This window comes from Panulirus ornatus, chromosome 55, assembly GCF_036320965.1.
Source record: "Panulirus ornatus isolate Po-2019 chromosome 55, ASM3632096v1, whole genome shotgun sequence".
NCBI lineage: Eukaryota > Metazoa > Arthropoda > Malacostraca > Decapoda > Palinuridae > Panulirus > Panulirus ornatus.
In genome coordinates this window covers 22,278,837-22,306,483 of record NC_092278.1, presented here as the reverse complement: position 1 = coordinate 22,306,483, position 27,647 = coordinate 22,278,837, and the positions used below count along the sequence as shown (strand labels likewise).

The following is a 27,647-nucleotide window of genomic DNA, read 5'->3' as shown; positions in this document are numbered from 1 at the left end:
GATTCTCACAAATGCGTTTCTAAAGTTCTTCACGAGGTCTGTCCACATTGGCAGCTGCACCGCTCGTAAGTCCTTCCAGTTTCCATGGAGTAAGAAATTCAGTAGACATACAATTTCCAACACTGTCCAAATCCTGAAACGTGGACAGATTTAAATTCATCAGCAACAAATACATTCAATAAAACTGAACAGCACGTTACTAGAGGTATGCAATGCATGAAAAGAATTTGTCCTCGAGACAAAATATGCGGACATAATTTCAGAGCTTCCGCCACCCCAACGTTGTGTGTTTGCTCCTTGGCCAAGCCCTCATTGGCTGACTGTGGCCATGTCAACACAATCCTCGGCCAATAACATGAAGGTACCGGATGTCTATAATAGTCTAGAGAGAATCATAATGATCGTTAACATTTCATGGAGACAGGTTATGAGGACAAGCTTTCGCCGTTAGGTTGTTAAAACAATCTGTAACGCGTAATAAGAGGGTTTCAGTTAATGTAGGACAGCCTAACTTGTATCTAAAACCTTACGGTATCGCATTGTCCAACAACCATTTTTGTTAATCTAAACATTTTTAGCTTCGTTTTTGTTGTTGGTTTGTGAATGTAACACGAAATTTGTGTGAAATTAGTTCCATGACCAGACCGTGGACGGCGGGCAAGCCAACTACTGAAGCACCGAACCCTCGGTCGAGTCCCATCACTTAAATGAATATGGTTAAAACAGGTCAGGTTTGGTGATTAAATTAGTTTAAGGAGCACAGACGTATGACCTACAAGAATCATGTAAAATATGCTAAAGTCCTCTTATAATACTGCCTCAATCCAACCTGTAAGACTTGTGTCAGACGAACCGTTCACGGGCTCTGTATCACTACTTCTCTAGTAATCAAGTGTAATCAACTGCATTCAAATAGCCAATATCAATACAAGTTGCATAATTATTGTTCCAATATATACGTAAGCTCAGCATTTTTTTATACTGTAAAGGGAGGTGGCCTAATTTTCATGTCTTGGATATAACACTTAAGTAATTCGTTCGACCCAACCAAACCAAATTTCATGGGTAATAACACTGCATTTACATGGGGTTACATATGAGCAATTACATAGAGTGATCTAATCATCTTTAAATATGACCGTGTTATCAGCCATACTAGAAGTTCCTGGTGACAGTGACTTGGTAAGTTGGGACTAGTGCTAAGTATACACACATAAATCTTATAGTTTCAATGAGAAATCAAGTTTACATTGGGATCTTCCAGCAGAAGAGAGCAATATGAAAATGAGCCCTATGTACCATTCTCTGTAGTGTGACAGAGCTGGTCATAAGCATGAACATTCCCACTCATACTGGCACCACATAGCTATACATAAAGTCTTGAGCAGAGCATAAGCATTCCTGCTCATGCTGCCACCACTAATGGAAGTGCTAACAACTTTTAACTCACAAAAATCTTACAGAATCACATGAACATTGTTGGTTTCTTCTTTCTCAGTTTTTATGGTAATGAAATATTCCAAAAGCACTTGAAATGCAAGCTCAAATTAACATTAGGGCATATTTCCCTATAAAGATAAAAATAATCATGGAGCCTTCCCCTCTGTTAAAAGACTTGAATAAACTTTTTATTAACAGGATCTCCCCTATCTCTAATTATACTTCTGTGATGCTCTATCTTACTTTGGACTGTAGGTTAGGTTAGGATGAACTAAATATATACATAAGTTGATGCAAACAGTGCAGGGGTGAAACAAAATCTACTGCATATAATACCACACGAGCTCTATTAGAATGACAGGAAAGCAGGGATACTTGATCACAGTTTATACATGGGCTCTTCCTAGTTTCCTTACAAGACATATCTGTTAACCTTTGCTTAAGGTCTCCTCCTCAAGTTTGCAATTAAGTATATAAGGTTAAATATTTAACTGATAATAATGCAAAGTTACATGTACTTAAATATAATACAGTGAACATATTTATAGGCATGTAACAATCACAAAGGTGCTACACAGTAAATGATGATTAGAAATGAAATTTATGTACATGCAATAAAATGCTCAAAGCTTCCAACCTCTTTTATCCCATAGCTTTCAGACTTCCTCAAATATGTGTTGTCTGGGTGTTTACTTCCAATAAGCCATCTGGACCTTCCATTCCCTAACATCTAGTGCCCTACAGGATACAAAGGTGAAATCCTGTCTTACAGTGTCGTATAAAAGGGTCATACTGTATTACCAATTTGTGGTCTTTTACTGGTAATCAATATTGTACATAGCAAACTTTCCTTCTAGGAAAATGTCAGTACAACCAAAATACCTCACCAATCAAAAATTATCATGTTAACCAAAATAACTTGGTTCATTAACTCATTTCATGTAATGTAAAAACTCCCATGATCCATATGTTACACATCATGTACTATACAGACCACTGTGATCTATATCAAGATGCCATACACAAAATGGTGGATTAAGGAGCTAACGGGCCTTAGGCTTAAGCTTTCACAGGCCCTTCCATGTTGTATATGTTAAGGAGTTGAAAGGTGTCATGAAACAATAGACTGTTGGCCATTCGTTTTATCAATTTCCTAAGAAATATATCCTATGTGTATGCATGTACAGTGAAATTAAAAAAGTAATTTGTGGCATTTCACACCTGCAAATCTATACATCATATCCTAAGAAATATATCTAATGGGTATATATGCACAGTACAACTTATGATAATGTGCAACATTTGGGAAAAGGCTCAAGAATTTCCTCCCTAGCCATTGGCTTGGGATGATATATTTTTTTTTTTTTTTGGCCAGTAGCTACATGCTGTCAGTCCCAGGCCACTGACCAGCTTGCATATGTTTCTATCATACATAAATGGGCCTACCCTACTTTCTTGGCCTGGATCTTCCTTTATTTCCCCAAGCTTTAAGCTCAAGTTTTTGTAGTCTTAATTGGTAATCTGCTACTCCATACACATCATGTAAAGCTTTCACCGCTATCCATATCATGAAGCCACACACATCATGTAAGGATTGCGCCACTATCCTTATGATTTTCATATTAATCAAAAATCTCGCATGCAAAAATCTTCGTTTACATACACTTCTTACTGGTAGCATATCACAAAAATAACCCAGACTGAGCCATGCTTCATCTAAAGGCATTCTTTATACAATACCTGATACAGTAAGAAGCTGTCATAATGCAACTTACCCTACTTCAAATCATGCTTTCTCTTTACATCTCTTAATATCACTAAAAAAAATTGCAGACGCAACTCAGTCATATTCCTTAAAATGCTTTGTAAATAAAAGTAAACAATCAAATATCATCAGACAATTTTGTACATACAAAAATCTTTGCCATGCCTCATCACACATTTTCTATGTACAAATAAAACTAAATATCACCTTAAATTTAGAACCAAGATAGATGTACAATGATCCATCCTATTCAGCATGTATTAAAGATTTTCACATTGTTTTTCACTTCTCCCAATAATATACAAATGAAAGAGGGAAAGACTTTCATCACTGACTGTATTTGTGCAATGCTTAATATCAAGTGAAAATCACAGACTGTATGCTGTGTCATGCTCCTTATAATTACCTCATACATCGCAGAATGGATGCTGTATCATACTCCTTATACTTATATAGTACATCACAGACAGGATACTACACCATACTTCTTAAGCTTAACTTAAACATCCCTTGAGATGCTTATTAAAACTGTATCATGTTCAATGCCCTATGATATTCCCAGGCTGCCTGATTTTAATGAAGGTTTAAAGAGAGCACAACACTTTGCATCAACATAAAGCAGTAATTAGATTACATTCATTAATATAAAAATTATCTGTAACCATCAAATCACTTTAGTTATGGATGTTAAATGATATTAAAGACTATTTAACATCATGGGTGTCATCACTGTTGTTGGCAGTGGCAACCCATTTTCTTCTCATGGATTCAGGAACCACCCTTGGCATGCTGACACTCATGTTTCATTATCATCTCATTGGTCAGATGCCTTTCTCTTCTAATCTTCTCCTAGAATTATCAATAAAAAACATTACAGGGCAATCGAAGGTCATGAGATACAGCATAGATACATCTGATGATTCTTGGGCTTTGGGAATCAGTGCAAGTGTTATGAGAAACTGTAAAAGAGTTTGAAAGGTGTGACAAAAATGGTTCAATGCTTGATATACACAAGTAACAATTTTGGAGTGATGAAGTTACATATACATAAAAGAAGTTTATGTGGTTTAAGAAAATCATCTGACCTTTAAAGCATGAGGTACGTCAGAGATGGCCCACTCAGTAACTGAAGCCACGCCAAACACCACATTCTGCAAGAAATAATTCAAAATGCATATTTTATTCATTTATGATTACCCCCAGGACCATTTTCTATGAGTCTTGGTGTTATCTAGGACTTTTCTAAAGCTTCCTATTGTCCAAGGATGCACTACTTATATCAGCAGGAAACTGTAGACTCCTTTGGAGTGAGAAGTTCTTTGACAAGAATGTAATCTCAAGGATACAGCCTCACAAAAGGTGACTTCACTCACAGGTTGACACCAGTAACAACTCTGATGCACATCATCTTGCAAGCATAAACATTAAAAAAGTACAGTATCATTAAAACTGCAAGACTATCCTATCAAAGAATAACCATGTTAATACTTTTTCAACAAGTTATCAATAAGCATCACTGCAATACTGTAATTAACAAAACTAATATGCAATAAAACTCATTATATAAGTACAGACTGACCTAAGCAATACAGTAGACACTTCACTGTACCACTTCACTTTAAAATAAAGTATGGTATGTAGTTCTTTGTAACACTTATGTCACAGTTTAGCACTTTACAAAAGTTTTATCATTTACTTGTTTCTTTAACTGGACTCTAATAATCACTAGAGTACAAGAACTTTACCTGAAAGATGACAGCAAAGGCAAGTCTTGCAGTGAAGATATGCCAGTAAATGGGGCTATACTCATACTTCTCCTGACTGTCGCCTGGCTGGCGGTAGGCAGAGTATCTGGTGAAACATTAATGTTCAAGTATTATCTAAGAATCCAAATACATCTGGCGCATTACACATCAGCAGTGTATAAATGTTTCACATTCAGATGGCATAAACTTACCTTATGTACCCAGATGTCTCACCTATATCCTCACCAAAGGAGACTTCTCATTCGCAGCATAACCATTTGCAGGAAAAGTCATGGAAAACCTGGCAGGGGATAACAATGCTGTTTTCCTGTTGGGTGGGGTAGTGCCAGGAATGGATGAAGGCAAGCAAGTATGAATGTGTACAAGTGTATGTATGTAATGTGTACATATATGTATGTATATGTTGATATGTATATGTGGATGGGCCATTCTTCGTCTGTTTCCTGGCGCTACCTTGCTGATGCAGGAAATAGTGATTTTGTATAATAATGATATAATATATATACATATTCTTTTTTTCATAGTATTCACCATTTCCCGCATTAGCAAGGTAGCATCAAGAACAGAGGAGTGGGCCTTTGAGGGAATATCCTCACCTAGCCCCCTTTTCTGTTCCGTCTTTTGGAAAATTAAAAAAAAAAAACGAGAGGGGAGGATTTCCAGCCCCCCGCTCCCTCCCCTTTTAGTTGCCTTCTACAACACGCAGGGAACACGTGGGAAGTATTCTTTCTCCCCCATCCCCATATATATATGGAAAGATGGAGTGAAAAAGATTTTGAGTGATCGAGACCTGAACATGAAGGAGGGTGAAAGGCGTGCAAGGAATAGAGTGAATTGGAACGATGTGGTATACTGGGGTCGACGTGCTGTCAATGGATTGAACCAGGACATGTGAGGCGTCTGGGGTAAACCATGGAAAGTTCTGTGAGGCCTGGATGTGGAAAGGGAGCTGTCGCTTCGGTGCGTTATTACATGTCAGCTAGAGACTGAGTGTGAACAAATGGGGCCTTTGTTGTCTTTTCCTAGCACTACCTCGCACACATGAGGGGGGAGGGGGTTGTTATTCCATGTGTGGCGAAGTGGCGATGGGAATAAATACAGGCAGACAGTATGAATTATGTACATGTGTATATATGTATATGTCTGTGTGTGTATATGTATACATTGAGATGTATAGGTACGTATATTTGCGTGTGTGGACGTGTACGTATATACATGTGTATGTGGGTGGGTTGGGCCATTCTTTCGTCTGTTTCCTTGCGCTACCTCGCTAACGTGGGAGACAGTGACAAAGCAAAATAAATAAATAAATAAATATATATATATATATATATATATATATATATATATATATATATATATATATATATAATTTTTTTTTTTTTTTTTTTTTTCTCCAAAAGAAGGAACAGAGAATTGGGCCCGGTGAGGGTATTCCCTCAAAGGCCCAGTCCTCTGTTCTTAACGCTACCTCGCTAATGCGGGAAATGGCGAACAGTTTGAAAGAAAAGAAAGATATATATATATATTATATGATACGTATATTACATTAAATATATATTACATGCCCTGGTTCAGTCCAGTGATAGCACGTCAACCCAGTATACTACAACATTCCAATTCACTCTATTCCTTGCATGCCTCTCACCCTCTATATATATATGTTCAGGCCCTGATCGCTCAAAATCTTTTTTACTCCATCCTTACGCCTCCAATTTGATCTCCCGCTTCTCCTTGTTTCCTCCATCTCTGACAAATATATCATCTTTGTCAATTTTCCCTTACTCATTCTTTCCATATTTCCAAACCATCTCAACACACCCTATTCTGCTCTCTCAATCTCACTCTTTTTATTTCCACACATCTCTCTTACCCTTTCATTACTTAATCAAACCACCTCACACCACATATTGTCCCCAAACACTTCATTTCCAACACATGCACCCTCCTCCGTACAACCCTATCTATAGCCCATGCTTCACAACCATATAACATTGTTGGAACTACTATTCCTTCAAACATATCCATTTTCGCTCTCCGAGATAACGTTCTTTGCTTCCACACAATCTTTACTGCTCCCAGAACCTTCGACCCCTCATCCACCCTGTGACTCACTCCTGCTTCCAAGGTTCCATCCGCTGTTAACAAAGTCCACTCCCTGACATCTGAAACCCTTCACTTCCTCCAATTTTTCTCCATTCAAACTTACATCCCAGTTAACTTGTCCCTCATCCCTATTGAACCTAACAAACTTGGTCTTATTAATATTTACTCCCAACTTTCTCCTTTCACACACCATTCCAAACTTAGTCACCAACCTCTGCAGTTTCTCACATGAATCAACTACTAGAGCTGTATCATCGACGAACAATATTTTTCTATGGCGTTATTCAATAATGTAACAATTCTTTATCAGGCAATGAACCTAACAAGGTTAACCATCCTTCCCTGGACATGAGATATGGCATATTACTGAACATATCTTTACAGCTTCACAAAAAGACAGAAGTAAAACTATATAATTTCAAATAAGCAGCAAAAACCTTTACTCCATCAAAGATGTGATTTTCTAATCCTCTGTATCATTTTCTGTTCTTTTTAGATAATCATCTGTATCATAATGTGTTCCTTTTTACTCATAAAAAAAAGTTTCTCACCGGCAGACGAGCTGGTCGTTCGCACCTGTAGGAGCAAACTGAGGAGGATAGTCAGAAACTGTGAAGTAAGACAGGGAATGCTGAAGGAACCCATGCAGAGACCCATCAGAAGACACATGGTGGCGATATACCATCTCCGGGATGAAGTTTGATGTAAAAGCAATGATAAAACCCTGCAAGGAAACCAACAATGCAGCTGTAACATATATATATATATATATATATATATATATATATATATATATATATATATATATATATATATATATATATTATTGCATGACAGCTAGAGACTGAGTGTGAACGAATGGGGCCTTTGTTGTCTTTTCCTAGCGCTACCTCGCACACATGAGGGGGGAGGGGGATGGTATTCCATGTGTGGCGAGGTGGCGATGGGAATGAATAAAGGCAGACAGTGTGAATTGTGTGCATGGGTATACATGTATATGTCTGTGTGTGTATATATATATGTACATTGAGATGTAAAGGTATGTATATTTGCGTGTGTAGACGTGTATGTACATACATGTGTATGGGGGTGGTTTGGGCCATTTCTTTCGTCTGTTTCCTTGCGCTACCTCGCAAACGCGGGAGACAGTGACAAAGCAAAATAAATATAATATATATATATATATAAGAGGTATAAGTTTGTTGAGTATTCCTGGTAAATTATATGGGAGGGTATTGATTGAGAGGGTGAAGGCATGTACAGAGCATCAGATTGGGGAAGAGCAGTGCGGTTTCAGAAGTGGTAGAGGATGTGTGGATCAGGTGTTTGCTTTGAAGAATGTATGTGAGAAATACTTAGAAAAGCAAATGGATTTGTATGTAGCATTTATGGATCTGGAGAAGGCATATGATAGAGTTGATAGAGATGCTCTGTGGAAGGTATTAAGAATATATGGTGTGGGAGGCAAGTTGTTAGAAGCAGTGAAAAGTTTTTATCGAGGATGTAAGGCATGTGTACGTGTAGGAAGAGAGGAAAGTGATTGGTTCTCAGTGAATGTAGGTTTGCGGCAGGGGTGTGTGATGTCTCCATGGTTGTTTAATTTGTTTATGGATGGGGTTGTTAGGGAGGTAAATGCAAGAGTCCTGGAAAGAGGGGCAAGTATGAAGTCTGTTGGGGATGAGAGAGCTTGGGAAGTGAGTCAGTTGTTGTTCGCTGATGATACAGCGCTGGTGGCTGATTCATGTGAGAAACTGCAGAAGCTGGTGACTGAGTTTGGTAAAGTGTGTGGAAGAAGAAAGTTAAGAGTAAATGTGAATAAGAGCAAGGTTATTAGGTACAGTAGGGTTGAGGGTCAAGTCAATTGGGAGGTGAGTTTGAATGGAGAAAAACTGGAGGAAGTGAAGTGTTTTAGATATCTGGGAGTGGATCTGTCAGCGGATGGAACCATGGAAGCGGAAGTGGATCATAGGGTGGGGGAGGGGGCGAAAATTTTGGGAGCCTTGAAAAATATGTGGAAGTCGAGAACATTATCTCGGAAAGCAAAAATGGGTATGTTTGAAGGAATAGTGGTTCCAACAATGTTGTATGGTTGCGAGGCGTGGGCTATGGATAGAGTTGTGCGCAGGAGGATGGATGTGCTGGAAATGAGATGTTTGAGGACAATGTGTGGTGTGAGGTGGTTTGATCGAGTAAGTAACGTAAGGGTAAGAGAGATGTGTGGAAATAAAAAGAGCGTGGTTGAGAGAGCAGAAGAGGGTGTTTTGAAATGGTTTGGGCACATGGAGAGAATGAGTGAGGAAAGATTGACCAAGAGGATATATGTGTCGGAGGTGGAGGGAACGAGGAGAAGAGGGAGACCAAATTGGAGGTGGAAAGATGGAGTGAAAAAGATTTTGTGTGATCGGGGCCTGAACATGCAGGAGGGTGAAAGGAGGGCAAGGAATAGAGTGAATTGGAGTGATGTGGTATACAGGGGTTGACGTGCTGTCAGTGGAGTGAATCAAGGCATGTGAAGCGTCTGGGGTAAACCATGGAAAGCTGTGTAGGTATGTATATTTGCGTGTGTGGACGTGTGTATGTACATGTGTATGGGGGGGGGGGTTGGGCCATTTCTTTCGTCTGTTTCCTTGCGCTACCTCGCAAACGCGGGAGACAGCGACAAGGTATAAAAAAAAAAAAATAAAAAATATATATATATAAATATATATATATATATATATATATATATATATATATATATATATATATATATACCAAAATCCATTCAACAAAATGCAAAATCAAAATCACATGATTCCTGTGATGACCAGATTTATTAAGCCAAAATTTAGGGGTCATCATATTGGTAGTATCACTGTAGATCCCACACCTCATACCAAAGATATGGTCAAGGATAAAACCATATAGCCTTCAGGGTGTCTTATGTTACACAGGCTTTTCTCCTGCAAAATGTCAAGGGAAATTAAAAGAGAGCAGAAAAGCTTTGCAATTCTCTTTAACATAACTAAAATTTAGAAATATATGACATCACTTGGCCTCAAGGTTGTAAAGAAAGGTAGGGAGGAGGGTCTTGAGCTAAACAGTGCATAATAACTTTACTCGCCCATAATGATGAAATATATTTCTACAATTATTCCAGACCTTTCAATCCCTTCAAAGGAAAAACAAATATGTAATATTGTCTTTTTATTATCAAACTTAATTGCTGTTTCCTGCATCAGTGAGATAGCGCCAGGAAACAGATGAAGAATGGCCCATCCACTCATATACACATATATACATATAAATGCCTTACATGCATATATGTATACATATCAACATATGCAGCCTGTTGCAGATGAGAAGGCTTGGGAAGTGAGTCAGTTGTTGTTTGCTGATGATACAGCACTGATGGCTGATTCAGGTGAGAAACTGCAAAAGTTGGTGACTGAGTTTGGTAAAGTGTGTGAAAGAAGAAAGCTGAGAGTACATGTGAATATGATCAAGGTTATTAGGTTCAGTAGGGTTGAGGGACAAGTAAATTGGGAGGTAAGTTTGAATGGAGAAAAACTGGAGGAAATGAAGTGGTTTAGATATCTGGGAGTGGATTTAGCAGCGGATAGAACCAAGGAAGCGGAAGTGAGTCACATGGTGGGAGAGGGGGCGAAGGTTCTGGGAGTGTTGAAGAATGTGTGGAAGGTGAGAATTGTCTTCATTATCTATCACCTACAAAGACTGGGCATTACTTAAATGAATGAATTAAAAAATAACCTTATTTTCATAGAAAAATAAAGAATAATACTTAAGAAATTGTTTCTGTTACTGCAAAACTGATTACAATAGTTACTCTGTAAATCTCACTTCTCACAATTACACTTTCTTTGATGGTAAATGGGTGACTGTGATGTAAGAAATTTTTCCAGCTTATATTGTTAGCTTCCTAGTAACACCTACAGATAAGATGTGGAATCATACATTAGCTTCCTAGTAACACCTACAGATAAGATGTGGAATCATACATAAGCTGGAAATTCAAATGAGGGTAAGAGGGTTTAGAGCCAGTTACTAAGTGCAGCACACACTACTGCTTTCAGTCATGATAATAGCATTAAAAAATGAAAGGGATAAAGAAGTTTTATGTCTACATTTATCAAAATAATATGGAAGCAAGTCACAAGGTGGGGGAGGGGGTGAAGGATCTGGCAGCAATGAAAATATGCGGAAGGAGAGAACATTATCTCAGAGAGCAAAAATAGGTATGTTTGAAGGAAAGTAGTTCCAACAATGTTACATGGTTGCCAGCATGGACTATAGACAGGGTTGTACAGAGGAGGGTGGATGTGTTGGAAATTAAATGTTGGAGGACAATGTGTGGTGTGAAGTGGTTTGATCAGGTAAGTAATGAAAAGGGTAGGAGAGATGTGCAGTAATAAAAAGAGCATGGTTGAGAGAGCAGAAAAGGGTGTGTTGAAATGATTTGGACATATGGAGAGAATGAGAGAGGAGAGGCTGACAAAGAGGATATGTATCAGAAGTGGAGGGAACAAGGAGAAGCAAGAGACTAAATCGGAGGTGGAAGGATGGAGTGAAAAAGATTTTGAGTGATTAGAGCCTGAACATAAAGTAGGGTGAAAGGCGTGCAAGGAAGAGAGTGAATTGGAATTATGTGGTAATTATAATAATAATAATAATAATAATAATAATAATAATAATAATAATAATAATCTGGAGGGCATTACAATATGAACAAAGAACTAACATTAGAAATAACAGCCAGTTTACTGATGATGTCCAGTATCTTGAACCAGATGCCAATACCCTTGACTCGTTGAGGTGTGTGTCGACGATAGGAGCAAAGGAACTTGCTGGCATCCAGACGTGTCTCCAACAGGTTGTTAATCAGTGCAAACATTGGTGCCAGAGGAAATGATGACACAAATATAGTTACAAACCCATACTGTAAAACTGAAAATACCACATCACGATAACTTCTTGTGACCATGCACAGCACATGATAACATCTTAAAGTTACTCCTATACCAGTAGTATAACCTTATAATGTTAAAAGTACTGAACTGCTTGATGTTCATGTTAACTAAACTACAGGTATTATCAAATATACTATACCAAGCTAGTGGTAATGTTACATATACAGTCCAACACATAAGGTAACATGTGGGAGGTGTAACACTACTAATAGCGTTACAAGCTTTAACTACATTAATGGTAGTGTTGCATGTACTAACCCACAGCACTACACTATCATGTACATACAGTAAATTAAAACCAGCACTAACTGAACATATGAGGTAGGAAAAGTCACACCACTGGTTGCAAGCAATACATGTATAATACAATGTAAATGAGAAAGACAGCGACTACTCACCCATTTCTAAGTATTCATAAAAGAGGCTGTAAGAATCTAGACTAATGAGTCTGAAGTCTTTGGCCCACTGTGGACAGTGTGTGTTAGTGGATTCACTGGGTATGCGCAAATACTGCCTCTTCCGCCATTTGCACAGCAGAGGAACACCCATCTCAAAGCAGGCATTTATGGCTTGTTTGCCTATCATAATGATGGCTAACTGAACCGACAGTTCCATCAAACAGCCTCCTGGTCCACACTGCAAAACATAATACAACTAACTGGTAATTCACTTAACGCAGTATGTGCAATGAAAAAAGTATTCTTATCATTGAATGGATCTCAAGTATCCCTCATGGCAACACTTTCTTCAATCTTCAATTTGCTGTTTTTAATTACATAGCAAAGAGACTTAAATAAAACTTCTTGTAAGACACCATCATAACTTTACGTCTTTAAATGCTCCTCTAGCCTGACAACCATACTAACTCATTCTGTCATTACATCCATTTACTATAAAACTTATTTTTTCCTAACTGACTTCCAGCTCAGCTTACCAATTTACCAACTTTTCACTCTTGCCAGAACCTTCAATCTAATGTCACTATCAATTCATCGATCCATCTTCCACATTACCAATGCACCTTTCACAATCCTAACCCTTACTCTACTTCTCTCATTTTTACTCTATTCTTTTAGTTCCACACCTACATGTGAAACATTCAGTTTTCAACAATAGCTTTAATGACTGGCTAGTGTTTCCATGACAGTTTTGATCTTCCAGTTCTGAAATGCAGTTACTCATGTGTTCTAGAAAAAATACACCTTCCCTCTGGAAGAAGCTGGAAGGACAGACATAAGTTCATACATTCTCCTGGTTGCAAGAGGCTTCAGTTTAAGATGAGATAATAAAGAATTGAAAAACAAAATATTAGTTTACCTCTTCCTGACGGAGGCCAAATATACGGTTATAGGCACCTGGGTGACCCACCCACTTTCCTTTGAAGAATGCAATGTAAAAGATAGAAGAGTAGAAGTTGACAAACTGTAGTAGGTACATCTTGAGGATGAGGGAGTCTTCATATTCAGTCTGTGTTCTCTGAAGTTCCCAGTCCGTCAATTTCACAGCTACCCAATTATACACCTGGGTGTGAATCTCTATTAAACTCATGGTCACCCTTACAGGCAGCTGTGTTTACATCTGTGTAATAAACTATTTGTAAATATCCGTTTGTGTATACTGAAGGGTGATTTTTTCACTTATGTATTAATTTCTTGTGTACCACACAACTTGAATTTTTTATCGTTTAACCAATACTTCTTCTCTTAGCTTTGCTCCATTTGTCTACAACTCCAATGCTATATCAGAGGTTCCATACATATATACTATGACAAATTTGCAAACCCAGCAACTCTGCTCAGTCAGCCACCACATGTTAAAAGGGGCTCATTAAATGTTCTGCATGAAAGTTACTAAAGAATATTATGTTACTATGAATTTAGCATTTACTATATAAGATATACATGACTACTGGCATTTTGTCCACAAACATACAATCACTCCATGTCATACATAACACCTAACAACACTTAACTCACATCACGCAATTAGAACAATGGCTAGCCAGAACAGAATACATCCCCAGAGAAATCCACTTTAACCCTCTTGACCCCTAAAAGATATGAATCCAACACACCCTCCCATTACCCTGAATAATCAAACATTCCTACTCAATACTAAGTCTTAGATCCTAAGATTAATGACATGAAGATGCTGATAAAATGAGATAGGAATTCAGTGCCTTCAAGATGCATGGAAACAATCATGGTAAGATGATATATTGTCCTAACAATTCTTCTTGTTAACATCAAGTTTATGTGGACAAACCCATGGAAACAACATAAATCTTTGGCTGTATATTACTGCGCTAGTTTGTTATTAGTCTGTGATTGATAAAGGAGCACCTCAGTTGAGCCCATGGTTCAATTATCCCCTATTTTTCTTGTTAATCAAACCTTTTCTTGAACATATTCTTAGAACTCTTCCAATATCCCCTCCCAAAGTCCTCACCTACGAACTTATCTCTAGAGTCAATAATCCCAGGAATTCTCTACCAAATAATCTCTCAAGTTCTCCATTTGAAATTCAACTCTCCAATTAGCAACCCTGAAAGCTATTCAGAGCTTTACCTTCAGCCCTTTGGAAAACAGAATCTCAGATGACATTTAAATCTTAATTATTTCTAAAAGAGTTTTCTACTAACCTCTATATGACCCATCCTGACAAACTCACCTTGTTGAAGAAAGTGATACAGATAAGGTTGATTAATGCTGCAGACACGGATGAAAAAATAACGAGATCTGGGGAACTGTCAGCCAAGTTCGGCACAGCAAAAACTGACATGCGATAAATGATGACCCCCAACACATCAACTACTGCCAACAGCACCTGTTTTACAGATGAAGGGACTTAGTATGGCCTCTGCTGAAGAAAGTCACTTGTAACCACCTAAACATGGACAAATCTCAAAGAAATCTTTATGTGTTGCTTCTGAAACAGTTGACTAAATGAAGATGAGAAAAAACGAAGATTATGCCTTCATCACCCTACCACAGTTATAGCTAGCGTACATGCAACATCCCACAATTGCTATAACCAGTATGAATGCATAACCACCATTCATATAGTCAGTATGTATGCATCATCCCATTATTCCTGTTACTGGTATGCATGCATCACCCCATCATTCCTATACAAGATATGCGTGCACCACCACACCTTTCTTATAACTGTTATGCATGCATCAACCATCATTTCCACTTACAGTATGTATGCGCTGACCACCAGTAGGGTGACAATAAGACCATTACAAATACATGTCTACAAATTCTGATGAAGACAAGACCTCTATCACAAAATATGAAAAGATCTTTAAACAGAAGTAATCACTACAAATTAATCACGGCATACATCTGGCCAAACCTAGAACTTGCTTCCCAAGTTAAGTCACTGCACAAGAAAAAACACAAAATACCAAATGAGAAAGTCCAGAGGATGACAACAAACATGAACCATACTTAAGACAGCTGAGTTACTGTGTGTTGTAAGAAAACACAGATTTACTCAACACAGTCTGATGATAATAAGCAATTCTTTGATAGATGCAAAGAGTGAACACCTGGAATCCATAACAAGAAACAAAGCAAATAATATGCGGCAACAGATATAAAAAATACTCTTGTAGTATTATGTAGTGGATAAATGGGGTAAGCTAAATGACAAAATTGTACAAACTGACACATACAGGAAGTCTAAAAAGCTTTATGAGAGTAGAAAAAGTTCAAAAGATGGGGCCTCATAAGAACAGTGCTCCCATCCCATACAATACCAACAGGTAATTACTAACCAGGAAGAGGACAGTTGAGCTACTAAAAATAAATCTTGGGAACTTCATCTTCCAGAAGGGAGGATGAGGCTCACGAAGACCAGTAATGGGGTTACTGCGTTTTTCCACATGAGACAAGCATGCCAGATATTCTGGTCGAGGAGGCTCCTCTTGGATGTCGAAGTTTGACAGGTCCCACATATGGGTTATCTCTGCTGAGTATCTCTTCCACTTTTTTAAAAAGATCCTTGCTGGAATGAAACAAAAAGGGGCAGACACTTAACACTCAATATTCTAGAAAATATCTGCAATAACAACCTGACTTTCTTACACCCTTCAACATTATGGTATGACCCTTGGGTTATAATGCCCAAGTTAACATACCCAAGGGTTGTATAACTGTGCTCAAGGTTCATACAGTCATGCAGAAGGGATTCATTGAATAAAAAATACAAGAGCAACCATATTACTGACAAACTATCAATCTCTGAAAAAAATTCATGACAGTGAAGAAAACAGATTTATGAGCTATCATTCATCCAATAATCATATTCAAGGCTGTCATCCTTACAGAAGACACCATATAATCATTAGAGTACACATCTTGGTCAAGAACATTTCCATAACTTATGTCCTAAATCTATTCCTACGAACAGGCACACTGGAATGATCTTATACACTGTGTTAAATCGTCCACTCATCTTTGTCTACAAATGAATCACTTCTCCCTGCTTGGTAGATAATGAATCAACTCCTCCTGCTTGGTTGAACATCAAATCTTCCTGTTTGGCAGCAAAAGAAACAATTCTTCCTGCTTGATAGAAAGTGAATCAACTCTTCCTTTTTGGTGGAATACCACTCTTTCCTGGTTGGTGGAAGCTGAATCTTCTTTTCCTGCTTGGTTGAAAGTGAATCAACTCTTCCTTCTTAGCAGAATATCAATCCTTCCTGCTTAGTAAAGACTGCATAATTTTTCCTCCTTAGACGAGAGAGAATCAACTCTTTCTCCTTGAAAGAATATCAGCTCTTCCTTCTTGGTTAAACTGAATTAGTTCTTCCTGCTTGGTAAAGATTGAATCAACTCTTCCTCCTAGGTAGAATACAGACTCTTCCTACTTGATAGAATATCAACTGTTCCTATTAGATGCCATGATTATCAGATTAAAGAAATTGGTTGACTTTAATATTCTCAAGGGCATACAGGATATTTCATCTGTTGTACATTAATACGGAAAAAGACGAGACAGTTTGGGCAATCTGTATTATTCAACTTGGTCTATTTTCAATACAAATCTGGCAGTTATAAAAATATATTTCTTAGGTAGTTCAGATATCATTACTCATTATAATAAAACAAAATTTTTTCCTTGTATGGAAACATTCAAAGGGCCAAAGAAAGCTCACCAAAAAACAGGAGTATAAATGGAGGTATACAAAGCAAGTGAGCCATGGTGAGAATGCCTCTCAAAAGATGAAGTGTAGCAAAGCAGTTGGGATGGATGGGATTAAGTCTTTGTTGAAAGACTCAAGAAAGAATTCCAGAAGTCTAGAGTGTTAAAGGAAGTTGAGGGTCAATGTAAATGAAAGCAAAATATTGATGTGTAGCAGGGGGGTTGTGACAATGGGGGCTGAATGTGAATTGGAGGAGGTAGAACCTGAAGGACATGGAGCTCTTTAGGTTCCTAAGAGTGAACATGGCTATGAACAGAGTTATGGGAGCTAAAGTGAATCATAGGGTGCGAAAGGGGGCAAATGTACTGGTTGCACTGCAATGCATTGTTTGTTGGAGCAAAGGGGCATATTTGGAACAGGACTGAGCACGTTATGTAAATAAACTCTTCATCATTTAATCAATTAACTTGATTAGAGTAACTAACCAATATCTTTGAATTAACCAGTTCAATTTGATTGAAATGATCCAGTCTCAAAGGCTGATTCAGTTCTATTAATTGATTTAACCTTTCACCAACTAATCAAATAAGGTAACCAACTTCTCTGATCTGGATTCCTAAATTACCTTACGTAGTTAATTCAGAAAGGTGTCCTAACCAACCCTGTTTGAGGTTACATTAATCCCACTGGAATATGGATGCAATTCTTGGGCTGCAAATGAAAAAACAAGGACATGATGGAAATGAAATGACTAAAGACAGTACAGCGTATGAGGTATGGGGAGGACTAATCATGTAAGGAATGACACTCTGAAGCATGAGATGTGGCAGTACTTGCAGTCTGACTGAAAGAGCCAATCAGGATGCACTGAAATGGTTTATATATATGAAAAAAGGTTAACAAATAGGTTCTAAGTGGGAGAAGGGGAGGGAATAACAAGTAAAGGGATGCACATACATAAGAAGACAGCAAAGTTGAACTGTACAAGCTTCCCTCTGAAACCTTGCTCTGTTCATTTCAGGTACATATATACATATGCCATATAAAATACCATAATCATCATCAAGCATATCATATTATGCTATGAAACTTTTTCAGCAAAGTAAATTAGTATGGTAAACAATGAATGGCAAAAATGAGTTAAATTGCAAGTCTACACAGTTCACAAGCAAGTCATCCCTTAACTAGTATGACTCCCACTGACTCTGACAACTCCATGATAACAACACTATGACTAGTTATGGTTCCTCACCCCACAGTGACATTAAAATAGAGAAAAGGATGGTAGCTGGGTTGTCCACTAGGTAGGTGAGCTTTGCAGACCAACATGCCTTTTCCAGAGTCCAAAATTCACAGTACGAATCACACAGTGGACACATGGTCACATTATTCCCCTCATCACAGATGTCATTGCTGCAATATAGTGCAGATGTTGTGAGGAGAGTCAGTCAAGATCTTAAATATTAATCTCATTAGAGTTGGATTTAGAGTGACAACTTTGAACAAAGTGAAGATCACTAAAAAATTGAGATGAAAAGTTAAAAAACTAATGTAATGACAGTCCAGAGTAAAACATTAATGGCAATAATAAAAGTCTGCAAACCTTGTAAGTAATAGTAATTTCCCTAAAAGTTGTAAAGCACAGAAAACTGCAATACAACTAAGAATATTTGTCTTAATCTATTCTTTACTCTTCTACCATTCTAAATGAAATTCTCTCAGAGTTCACATCGAATAAGGTTGCAACTTTCAATGCAAGTTCACCAGTTACCTGTGTGTATAATGCCCAAATCAATTAGCAAAAGGAAAAAATTTAATAATAATATGATGGTTAAAATCATAGAGTCCTCATACAGGATAAATGCAGAAGTCATTGGAAAATGTTAATAAAGATATAGGTAAATACCAAGACAATTTATGATTTAACATACCTAGGATGATGGTAACTGACAGTGAAAACACCATAGAGGAAGCAGAGAACACCCAAGATAGAGGCTGGAACCAGCATATATGTATAGAATCCAAGCCAAGCAAAGTAAAATGCCACCTTAACTCCTAAGTATTCCTTGATGTAATCAAGTGGCTGCTGCTTGCACAAGTTTGACAAAGAAGCCCAATGCTTGTACAGTGCTGAGCGTTGGCTATACCCATCTTTCACACTTCCCTGCAATAAAAACTTAGTATACAGCCAAATGCCCCATTTATATCAGTGATACCTAACTAGACTAGTAAAATGAATATCTAACTAGGCATTATCATATCAATGGACATACATCATGGATAAGATGGATGAATGCACAACGTGAACTGTTATGGGCTGAAAGTGTTTCAGTTGAGGATACCAGGGAAATTATTCTGATCATGAATACTGGTAGCATTTTAAGAGTAAGTGTGCTATGAATGGAGATGGTATTCTTCCTTGATGAATTACCTATTAGGCAAAGGGAAAACTGAGAGGGCCTGTAGTTGTATGGAAATCTTCCATTTGATTTGAATGACTAAACATAAGGATTTGTATGAGCTGACAAGCTTCATGCACTTAATCCACTGCGTGTAAATACAGTTAAAGATATTACATACATAATAGTAATCAATGAACAGCTCCACATCTGATAAAGCAAGTCTTTTATTGACTATATATACGTTCATGAATCATAAATGTGTTTTTCTCCTGTAGTTTTTAATATAAACTTAGTCATGCAGTGCTTGTAACTTAGTAAATCAACCTAATACCACTGTATTCCCCTTTGTAAAAAAGAGAATCCCCTATAGATTATCTCCGTATGATATAAAACAGAACTTAACAAATAAAAGTTGTATACCTTACATTAACTACAATGGTTACTGTGTAAATTCCATTTTCCCATGCTGACAAGATTACACTTTCTTTGATGATTTATGGATGACTGTGTTAAGTGATATGTGTTTTTAAGTTTTGAATGACATCTATAAATAAGATGTGGAATCCTTCATCATCCCAAAATTTAAATAGGGACAAGAGAGTTTAGAGCCACAATCATGGTTTAGCTCAATGGACTATGTCTCATAACATCAGTGGTGTGGCACAATGAAAAGGGTAATGATCTTATCTGGTGGAGGGGTAGGTTGGTGGTCTCATCTGGTGGATGGGTTAAGCTACAAGTGGGTTCATGGTCCTACCTGGTGCATCATGACAGACTAGTAAGTGGGTTAATGGTCTCACCTGGTGGATGGGATAGGCTGCTTCATAAATACCCGAGTTAATGAGTTTCTCTATCCCAAATTCATACTGATCATCATCCTCAAATTTCTTTCTTAAGATAAAGTCAACCACCTGGATGCGGATGCTGGGAGTGAAGAGTTCCTCATCATCATCAAACCTTGGCCCAAGATAAAGAATCTTTTTTTTATCTTATTCATTATACTTAACCACCATCATCTCCCGCATTAGCAAGGTAGTGCAAGGAATCAGACGAAGAATGGCCCAACCCACCCACATACACATGTATATACATAAACGCCCACACAAGCACTTATACATACAAATACATTTCAACATATACATACATATACGTACACAGATTTTTTTTTTTTTTGCTTTGTCGCTGTCTCCCGCGTTTGCGAGGTTGTGCAAGGAAACAGATGAAAGAAACGGCCCAACCCACCCCCATACACATGTATATACATACATCCACACACGCAAATATACATACCTACACAGCTTTCCATGGTTTACCCCAGACGCTTCACATGCCCTGATTCAATCCACTAACAGCACGTCAACCCCGGTATACCACATCGATCCAATTCACTCTATTCCTTGCCCGCCTTTCACCCTCCTGCATGTTCAGGCCCCGATCACTCAAAATCTTTTTCACTCCATCTTTCCACCTCCAATTTGGTCTCCCACTTCTCCTCGTTCCCTCCACCTCTGACACATATATCCTCTTGGTCAATCTTTCCTCACTCATTCTCTCCATGTGCCCAAACCATCTCAAAACACCCTCTTCTGATCTCTCAACCACGCTCTTTTTATTTCCACACATCTCTCTTACCCTTACATTACTTACTCGATCAAACCACCTCACACCACACATTGTCCTCAAACATCTCATTTCCAGCACATCCACCCTCCTGCGCACAACTCTATCCATAGCCCACGCCTCGCAACCATACAACATTGTTGGAACCACTATTCCTTCAAACATACCCATTTTTGCTTTCCGAGATAATGTTCTCGACTTCCACACATTCTTCAAGGCTCCCAGAATTTTCGCCCCCTCCCCCACCCTATGATCCACTTCCGCTTCCATGGTTCCATCCGCTGCCAGATCCACTCCCAGATATCTAAAACACTTCACTTCCTCCAGTTTTTCTCCATTCAAACTCACCTCCCAATTGACTTGACCCTCAACCCTACTGTACCTAATAACCTTGCTCTTATTCACATTTACTCTTAACTTTCTTCTTTCACACACTTTACCAAACTCAGTCACCAGCTTCTGCAGTTTCTCACATGAATCAGCCACCAGCGCTGTATCATCAGCGAACAACAACTGACTCACTTCCCAAGCTCTCTCATCCCCAACAGACTTCATACTTGCCCCTCTTTCCAAAACTCTTGCATTCACCTCCCTAACAACCCCATCCATAAACATATTAAACATATATATATATATATATATATATATATATATATATATATATATATATATATATATATTTATCTTTCTTTCTTTCATACTATTCGCCATTTCCCGCGTTAGCAAGGTAGCGTTAAGAACAGAGGACTGGGCCTCTGAGGGAATGTCCTCACCTGGCCTCGTTCTCTGTTCCTTCTTTTGGAAAATCAAAAAAAAAACGAGAGGGGAGGATTTCCAGCCCCCCGCTCCCTCCCCTTTTAGTCGCCTTCTACGACACGCAGGGAATACGTGGGAAGTATTCTTTCTCCCCTATCCCCAGGGGATATATATATATATATATATATATATATATATATATATATATATATATATATATATATATATATACCATATATATATATATATATATACCATGGAAAGCTGTGTAGGTATGTATATTTGCGTGTGTGGACGTATGTATATACATGTGTATGGGGGTGGGTTGGGCCATTTCTTTCGTCTGTTTCCTTGCGCTACCTCGCAAACGCGGGAGACAGCGACAAAGCAAAAAAAAAAAAAAAAATATATATATATATATATATATATATATATATATATACACACATACACACACACACACACACATGTACAAACACATACTTGTTACCTTCATCCATTCCCGTCGCCACCCTGCCACACACAAAATAGCATCCCCCCCCACCAGCAAGGCTGCGCCAGGAACAGTACATTATTGGTGATTCCCTTATCAAAGAAATGGATGTATTTTGTGATGGAATAAGGCTAGTTGAAAGTCAGATAAACAGATATATGTAAGTTAAGAGGAAGTCGCACACAAAGCAAAGGGACAGATTAAGGTAGTATGAATGCAAGAATAAGGCATATATGGAAGAATGTGGTTATCAGACAACCAGGGCGTCAAAGAGAAAACGAATGAGCTATTCAATGGGCAACAGAAGCAAATAGTGTTCAAAATCGCCTTTTGATTAACCTCTTGCATGACAGTATTGCCCTTAAGAATACAGGTGTAACCTTATTGAATCAGATAAAAGCCCAAAACATTATCCCTAAAGTTCATACCATCATGCTAAAGGGTTTTATTGTCATACTCTAGGGTCTAACTGAATCACAGGCGAGTATCAGAAAGCATAGTGTATATATACTTTCACATATGACAATAAAAAATATCAAAATCTCAAGATATACGAACAACAATGACTGGTGAATGAAAGATGTGATCACAAGTTCCATTAATGCACTGCTGAAAATAATTATTCAACTTACAGATATTTCTTGTTATTAGAATAAACTGCTGTAAATGATGGTCTGGTGGGGATGACACTGGCATCAGGCTTCACAAACTGAAAATATTTGCTCTGCTTGCTTGCAAAGGTCTTAGTATCATCCTTTATTTCCTGAAAGAAAGACACTTAGAATAATGGTGCTGATGGTTCTTATGTCTCAACACTTTAACTCAGACTGTTTCAAGATAAGACTGAAAAATCATCAATCACCACTTTAGCAAAGTTCAATCTCCAGTCTATATGACCTCTCATCTGAATCTCTTTTTATGATAATGGCATGCCTTGACCTTGTAGTTATTAAAGTCTATCAGGGATACCCTGTTTACCAATATTTCAGTATTGCATTCACATATTACATGATTGTGGCATGTGACTGGAAAAAGCTTACTTGTCAATCACTTTAATGTCAAACCAGGTAATTAGCAAATCAAAAACCATTGATAATAATCATGTACAGGAATCACAGGTATTCTAATTAATTACTAATACCTACAATATCTCTGCTAAAAGATACAATTACATATACAAAATATTTCTTCATCACATACATACAATATTGAGGGTATCTAAAGTAATCAAGGCAAACTTGTGATCTGACTATTATTTCCCTGTCATCTCTTGGGAGACTATAAAAAGATAAGTGAACTATTCAAAATGTACACCTATAGATTGTTCATTATTCATAGCAGATCTATCTCTTCATCTAATGATACTGTTTTAAAAGGTGTACTTTTGGCCTTTGAAATAACTAATTTCTTAATCTCCTCCGGTGTTTAAGGACGTTCAATTATCTGATCTTGCAGGGAACCACAAAACCCATCTTTACTTTCATTAACAAAAATACCACAGGAATAATTTATTTAAGAAACAATCTAACAGTATATTTCAATGTAATAAATTAATCTCCAAATTCATCCTTCACCACCTTAAATCATGGCATCATAACCTACTGACACCAATTGTCCATTACATATCTTGTTCTAATATAGTTTTACAGGTCAGATTATATTTTACCAGAGAGAAATATTCAAGTATATATGAACTCAGGAATTGGTTTAATCAAAATTCATCAAATTACAAAACTATAGTTTGGCTTGTGAATATCAGGAACTACCACAATTAATTCCAAATGGAGACTTTAACCATTAAAATCATTTACCATGATCAAGGTAACATAAGAAGTCTTGTGAAGGGACTTTCTTTGTAAAATTGAAACTATAAACATATTTCAATCCACCCAATTTACAATCATTTATATTGATCCTTAGTGATTCTAAGATGTCAAAGCTTTATGAATCTACATTTGGATAATTTCAACATATCTCATTCTAAGAAAATACTGGACAGTATTTGTATATACATATCCATAGGAATAAACTCTAAAAACTTTCTTATCATATGCCTATATTGTGAATACAGACTGGTACCTTTTTCATAGGCAAGCGTAAGTGAAGAAACTCAGCATACCGAGCACACACCTCATATGGTGCATGCACTTTTACAAATCTGAAAAAAAAAGATATAAATGTAACCTGTAACACACATGAAGTGAAGATATAAGAAAAAACTCTGAGTTTGTAACCAATAATTAAAGGCCTACTATTAGTAAAACAGCAAAGGATCTGAAGGTTCTTGTAAGGAACCTTGCAGAGATATCAAAAATAGGAGCTTGAGTTTGAATCTATAAGAAAGTAAAGTGCCTTTCTAGAAAAACTAAATACAAAAAACTGAATCCTAAATGATGTTCTACATTAGAAAATAACTGATGTGGAGAGTTCAACCAAAAGAGAAAGACAACCTAAAAGAATAAGAGAGGGAATATGTGAACGGGTCAAGCAGAAAAATGCAAGAACTATGGTGTGGAGAAGCCTTGCATGGCTCTGCATATCATTAAAATAAAATGAGTTTCTGTAGGCTTTAACACTTGCATCACAATGTAACAAAGCTGAGGAAGCACTGAAGAACTGTATTTTTTACCTGCATTGCTGTTTAGTAATGATTCAGTCAAAACACATACATGTCCTATTTATAAGCCCATATGCTGACATGATTTGGTTACTTCGTACACAACTGTGGTCACACATCAAACAAAAGCTAAGCTACTTTCACATGAAATTTTGTGATGATGTGGAGAGAGTAACCTGAGGGGGATCCCCTTTACTTCGTCCTCTTCAAGGATGAGTCCTTCCTGTTTAAGGTTGTCCTCAAACACCTTACGTCGATTGCAGTGAGACTCATTCTCATCATCTTGGCGAAACACCAGCACGTAATTGATGGTCTTGATGCCATCTCTCAGATACTGGTCAGCATCCATCCCTGACTGGGGTATAAATCAGTTAGTGCAACCAACTACAATCACTTCAGAGAACATGCAATAAAGTGCCACTCTTGGGACTCACAATCCTTGAGTAAAATCCGAGTATACTATGACCGTTGAGTTTCATGACATGACCTTCGACCTGTCTTTAAAACTATACAGAAATGAAAGCCATGATTTTAGAAGCTATTTATGCCAAAGTATGAAATTGTCTTTTCATGCTGGTGTCTTCAACTATTTTTCAAGAATGAAGAAGTACCAAACAATCCATTACTAACGTCCTCCTTGTTAATGATTTCCTCCATTATGAATTCATCATAAGACACTGACTCCTCATCACTGCAACCAGCCATCTTTACTGCATCACTTGTCCCAGACCTCTCTTCTAGGCAACTGACGTCCCATCAGTACCTGGCAACGTAAAAATCCCATTAGTACCTGGCAACATATATCCCTTCAATACTTGACAACATAAATCCTCTCTCTCTCTCTCTCTCTCTCTCTCTCTCAATTCCTCAAGTAACAAGAGAACCAAGAAACAAACCTTGAAGTGCGTTGTCCCTTGCAAAATAGGAAACCCCCCTCACCCATTTCCGGACAGGCGGCAGATAACGCCAAAGCACATGACTCGCTCCAGTCTGGCCTAAATAAATCATTTTCTGTATAACAAACTCAGAACCAAGTATGCCCTGATGCAAACTGTTTAGTTTGGCATGCGCCAGCTGATTTAACAGACAAAATGCCTCATTTCGGCAATAGCAATGAGGCTTTGAACTGGTGATGTTCACTTGTAATATTCTTAATGAGCTCCCTAAACACTATGGCATGATTTGAGCACAATGGTACCATTTATGAGCATGACAGCATATCATTATCATAACTATTAATGGCGAGCATCCCACGTGCTCAGGAGTGCCATAATCTTTTCAATAAAGTACTATAAATATGATATAAATGCAAGCTCAATTACGCGACGCTGCCTAGACATCATGGCCGCGTTTATCAAATAGTTGCTAATATATATAGCACCTTACCAATGAGACCTTCTATAACTCATGCCATCTACGTGTTTCTTTTTTTATGTGTGGAATGATGTAGAATACATGTCAAATAACATGAGATCTGTCACTCTTTGACATGTAACCTGTCATTGCTAGCACAACCTATCACACATGAATAGGCGCCCTACTCTTTCTTGAGGTTCTCCTTTGCCATAAGTTCCTTTGTCTTGGGGTTAACCATAGCTTTGGTCCCCATCAACTTTGCTTACTCTACTGGTATCCTGCATGTCCAAAGTTCTTTACTGAGACATGATAACTTGTATAATCCCAAAATCCGACAAGTTATGACATCTCTCCAGCAAATTCCACAACCTGGGATTAGGGTGATTACTAAAACTTGCTAAGTTCTACTAAAACCTGTCAAAAATGGTAGAAATAATGGACTACTAACCTTGTGTGGAATAATAGCATGTTTACGTGTTCCCCACTTTCAATGGCGAGGTAGCTACTAGTGCAACTACGTGTTATCCTGTTTTCGCCTTACAGGAAATTCTCTGATAATTGCCGCTGGGGCTCTTCTTACCATGAACGAGATATCTAGATTCATTACTTTTATTCTGAAAAAATAAATTTAAGCAAAAAATTTATAAAAAAAAAAAGGAGAGAAGTAAAAGAATGATAAAGCCTAAGACTTACCTCAAATGCTTTACTGTCAGGTAGCCAAGTTTTCATCTGTTGATGTTGCCTTATATACTACTGTGAAGATAATATTATCAATCAATATATTTTACAACTTAAGAAACTAGGTTCAAAGAGTATTATTTGCACAACGTTGATACCTCTTCCTAGTACAAAATAGTGGAAAGCAATTGAAGTTGCCAAGAAATGATTTAGAATATATCGGCAAAATATAAGATATACATATTCAGCCATGAACAACAAAATTAGTTAAAGTGAATACATTTCGTTGTTTAATACATGCTCTAAGTTACAGTATAGTACACTGAAGTCAGTTGACTTTCATCCCGGATGTAGAACACTTCACATCCATTGGCTGTCGACTTACATCAAACTTTTTTTTTTTTTTTGCTTGAGTGGCACTGATGATGAATTGAAAGGGCCGTAGACCCAGTCCTGGCTCGCGTTTCTTTTGTCTTAAGCAATGGATGTCGTTTTCCATACAAGTTGTTTTTCGTTATCGTTATCT

General features: G+C 37.6%; 1 protein-coding gene across 3 annotated transcripts; it reads right to left on the bottom strand.

Moving 5' to 3' along the window:
• Positions 1–1,214: 1,214 nt before the first annotated feature.
• On the bottom strand, positions 1,215–27,041 carry LOC139765548 (anoctamin-1-like). 3 transcript variants are annotated; one of them, XM_071693089.1, is made up of 17 exons: positions 26,892–27,040; positions 25,718–25,850; positions 25,264–25,442; positions 24,550–24,628; positions 23,103–23,233; positions 20,402–20,558; positions 19,131–19,363; positions 18,452–18,612; positions 15,829–16,058; positions 14,715–14,870; positions 13,362–13,565; positions 12,443–12,680; positions 11,816–12,021; positions 7,629–7,801; positions 4,951–5,056; positions 4,291–4,356; positions 1,215–4,054 (listed from the first exon to the last, which is right to left on the bottom strand). In XM_071693089.1, the coding sequence occupies exons 2-17, from the start codon at positions 25,790–25,792 to the stop codon at positions 3,974–3,976; spliced, it is 2,475 nt and encodes an 824-aa protein (XP_071549190.1). In that variant the 5' UTR covers positions 25,793–25,850; positions 26,892–27,040; the 3' UTR covers positions 1,215–3,973. The 3 variants fall into 3 exon arrangements, 2 of the variants coding, with proteins under 2 accessions (XP_071549190.1, XP_071549191.1); XR_011716685.1 differs by lacking the exon at positions 7,629–7,801 and having other exon boundaries at positions 3,985–4,054; positions 26,892–27,041; XM_071693090.1 differs by lacking the exons at positions 7,629–7,801; positions 11,816–12,021 and having other exon boundaries at positions 26,892–27,041.
• Positions 27,042–27,647: the final 606 nt, after the last annotated feature.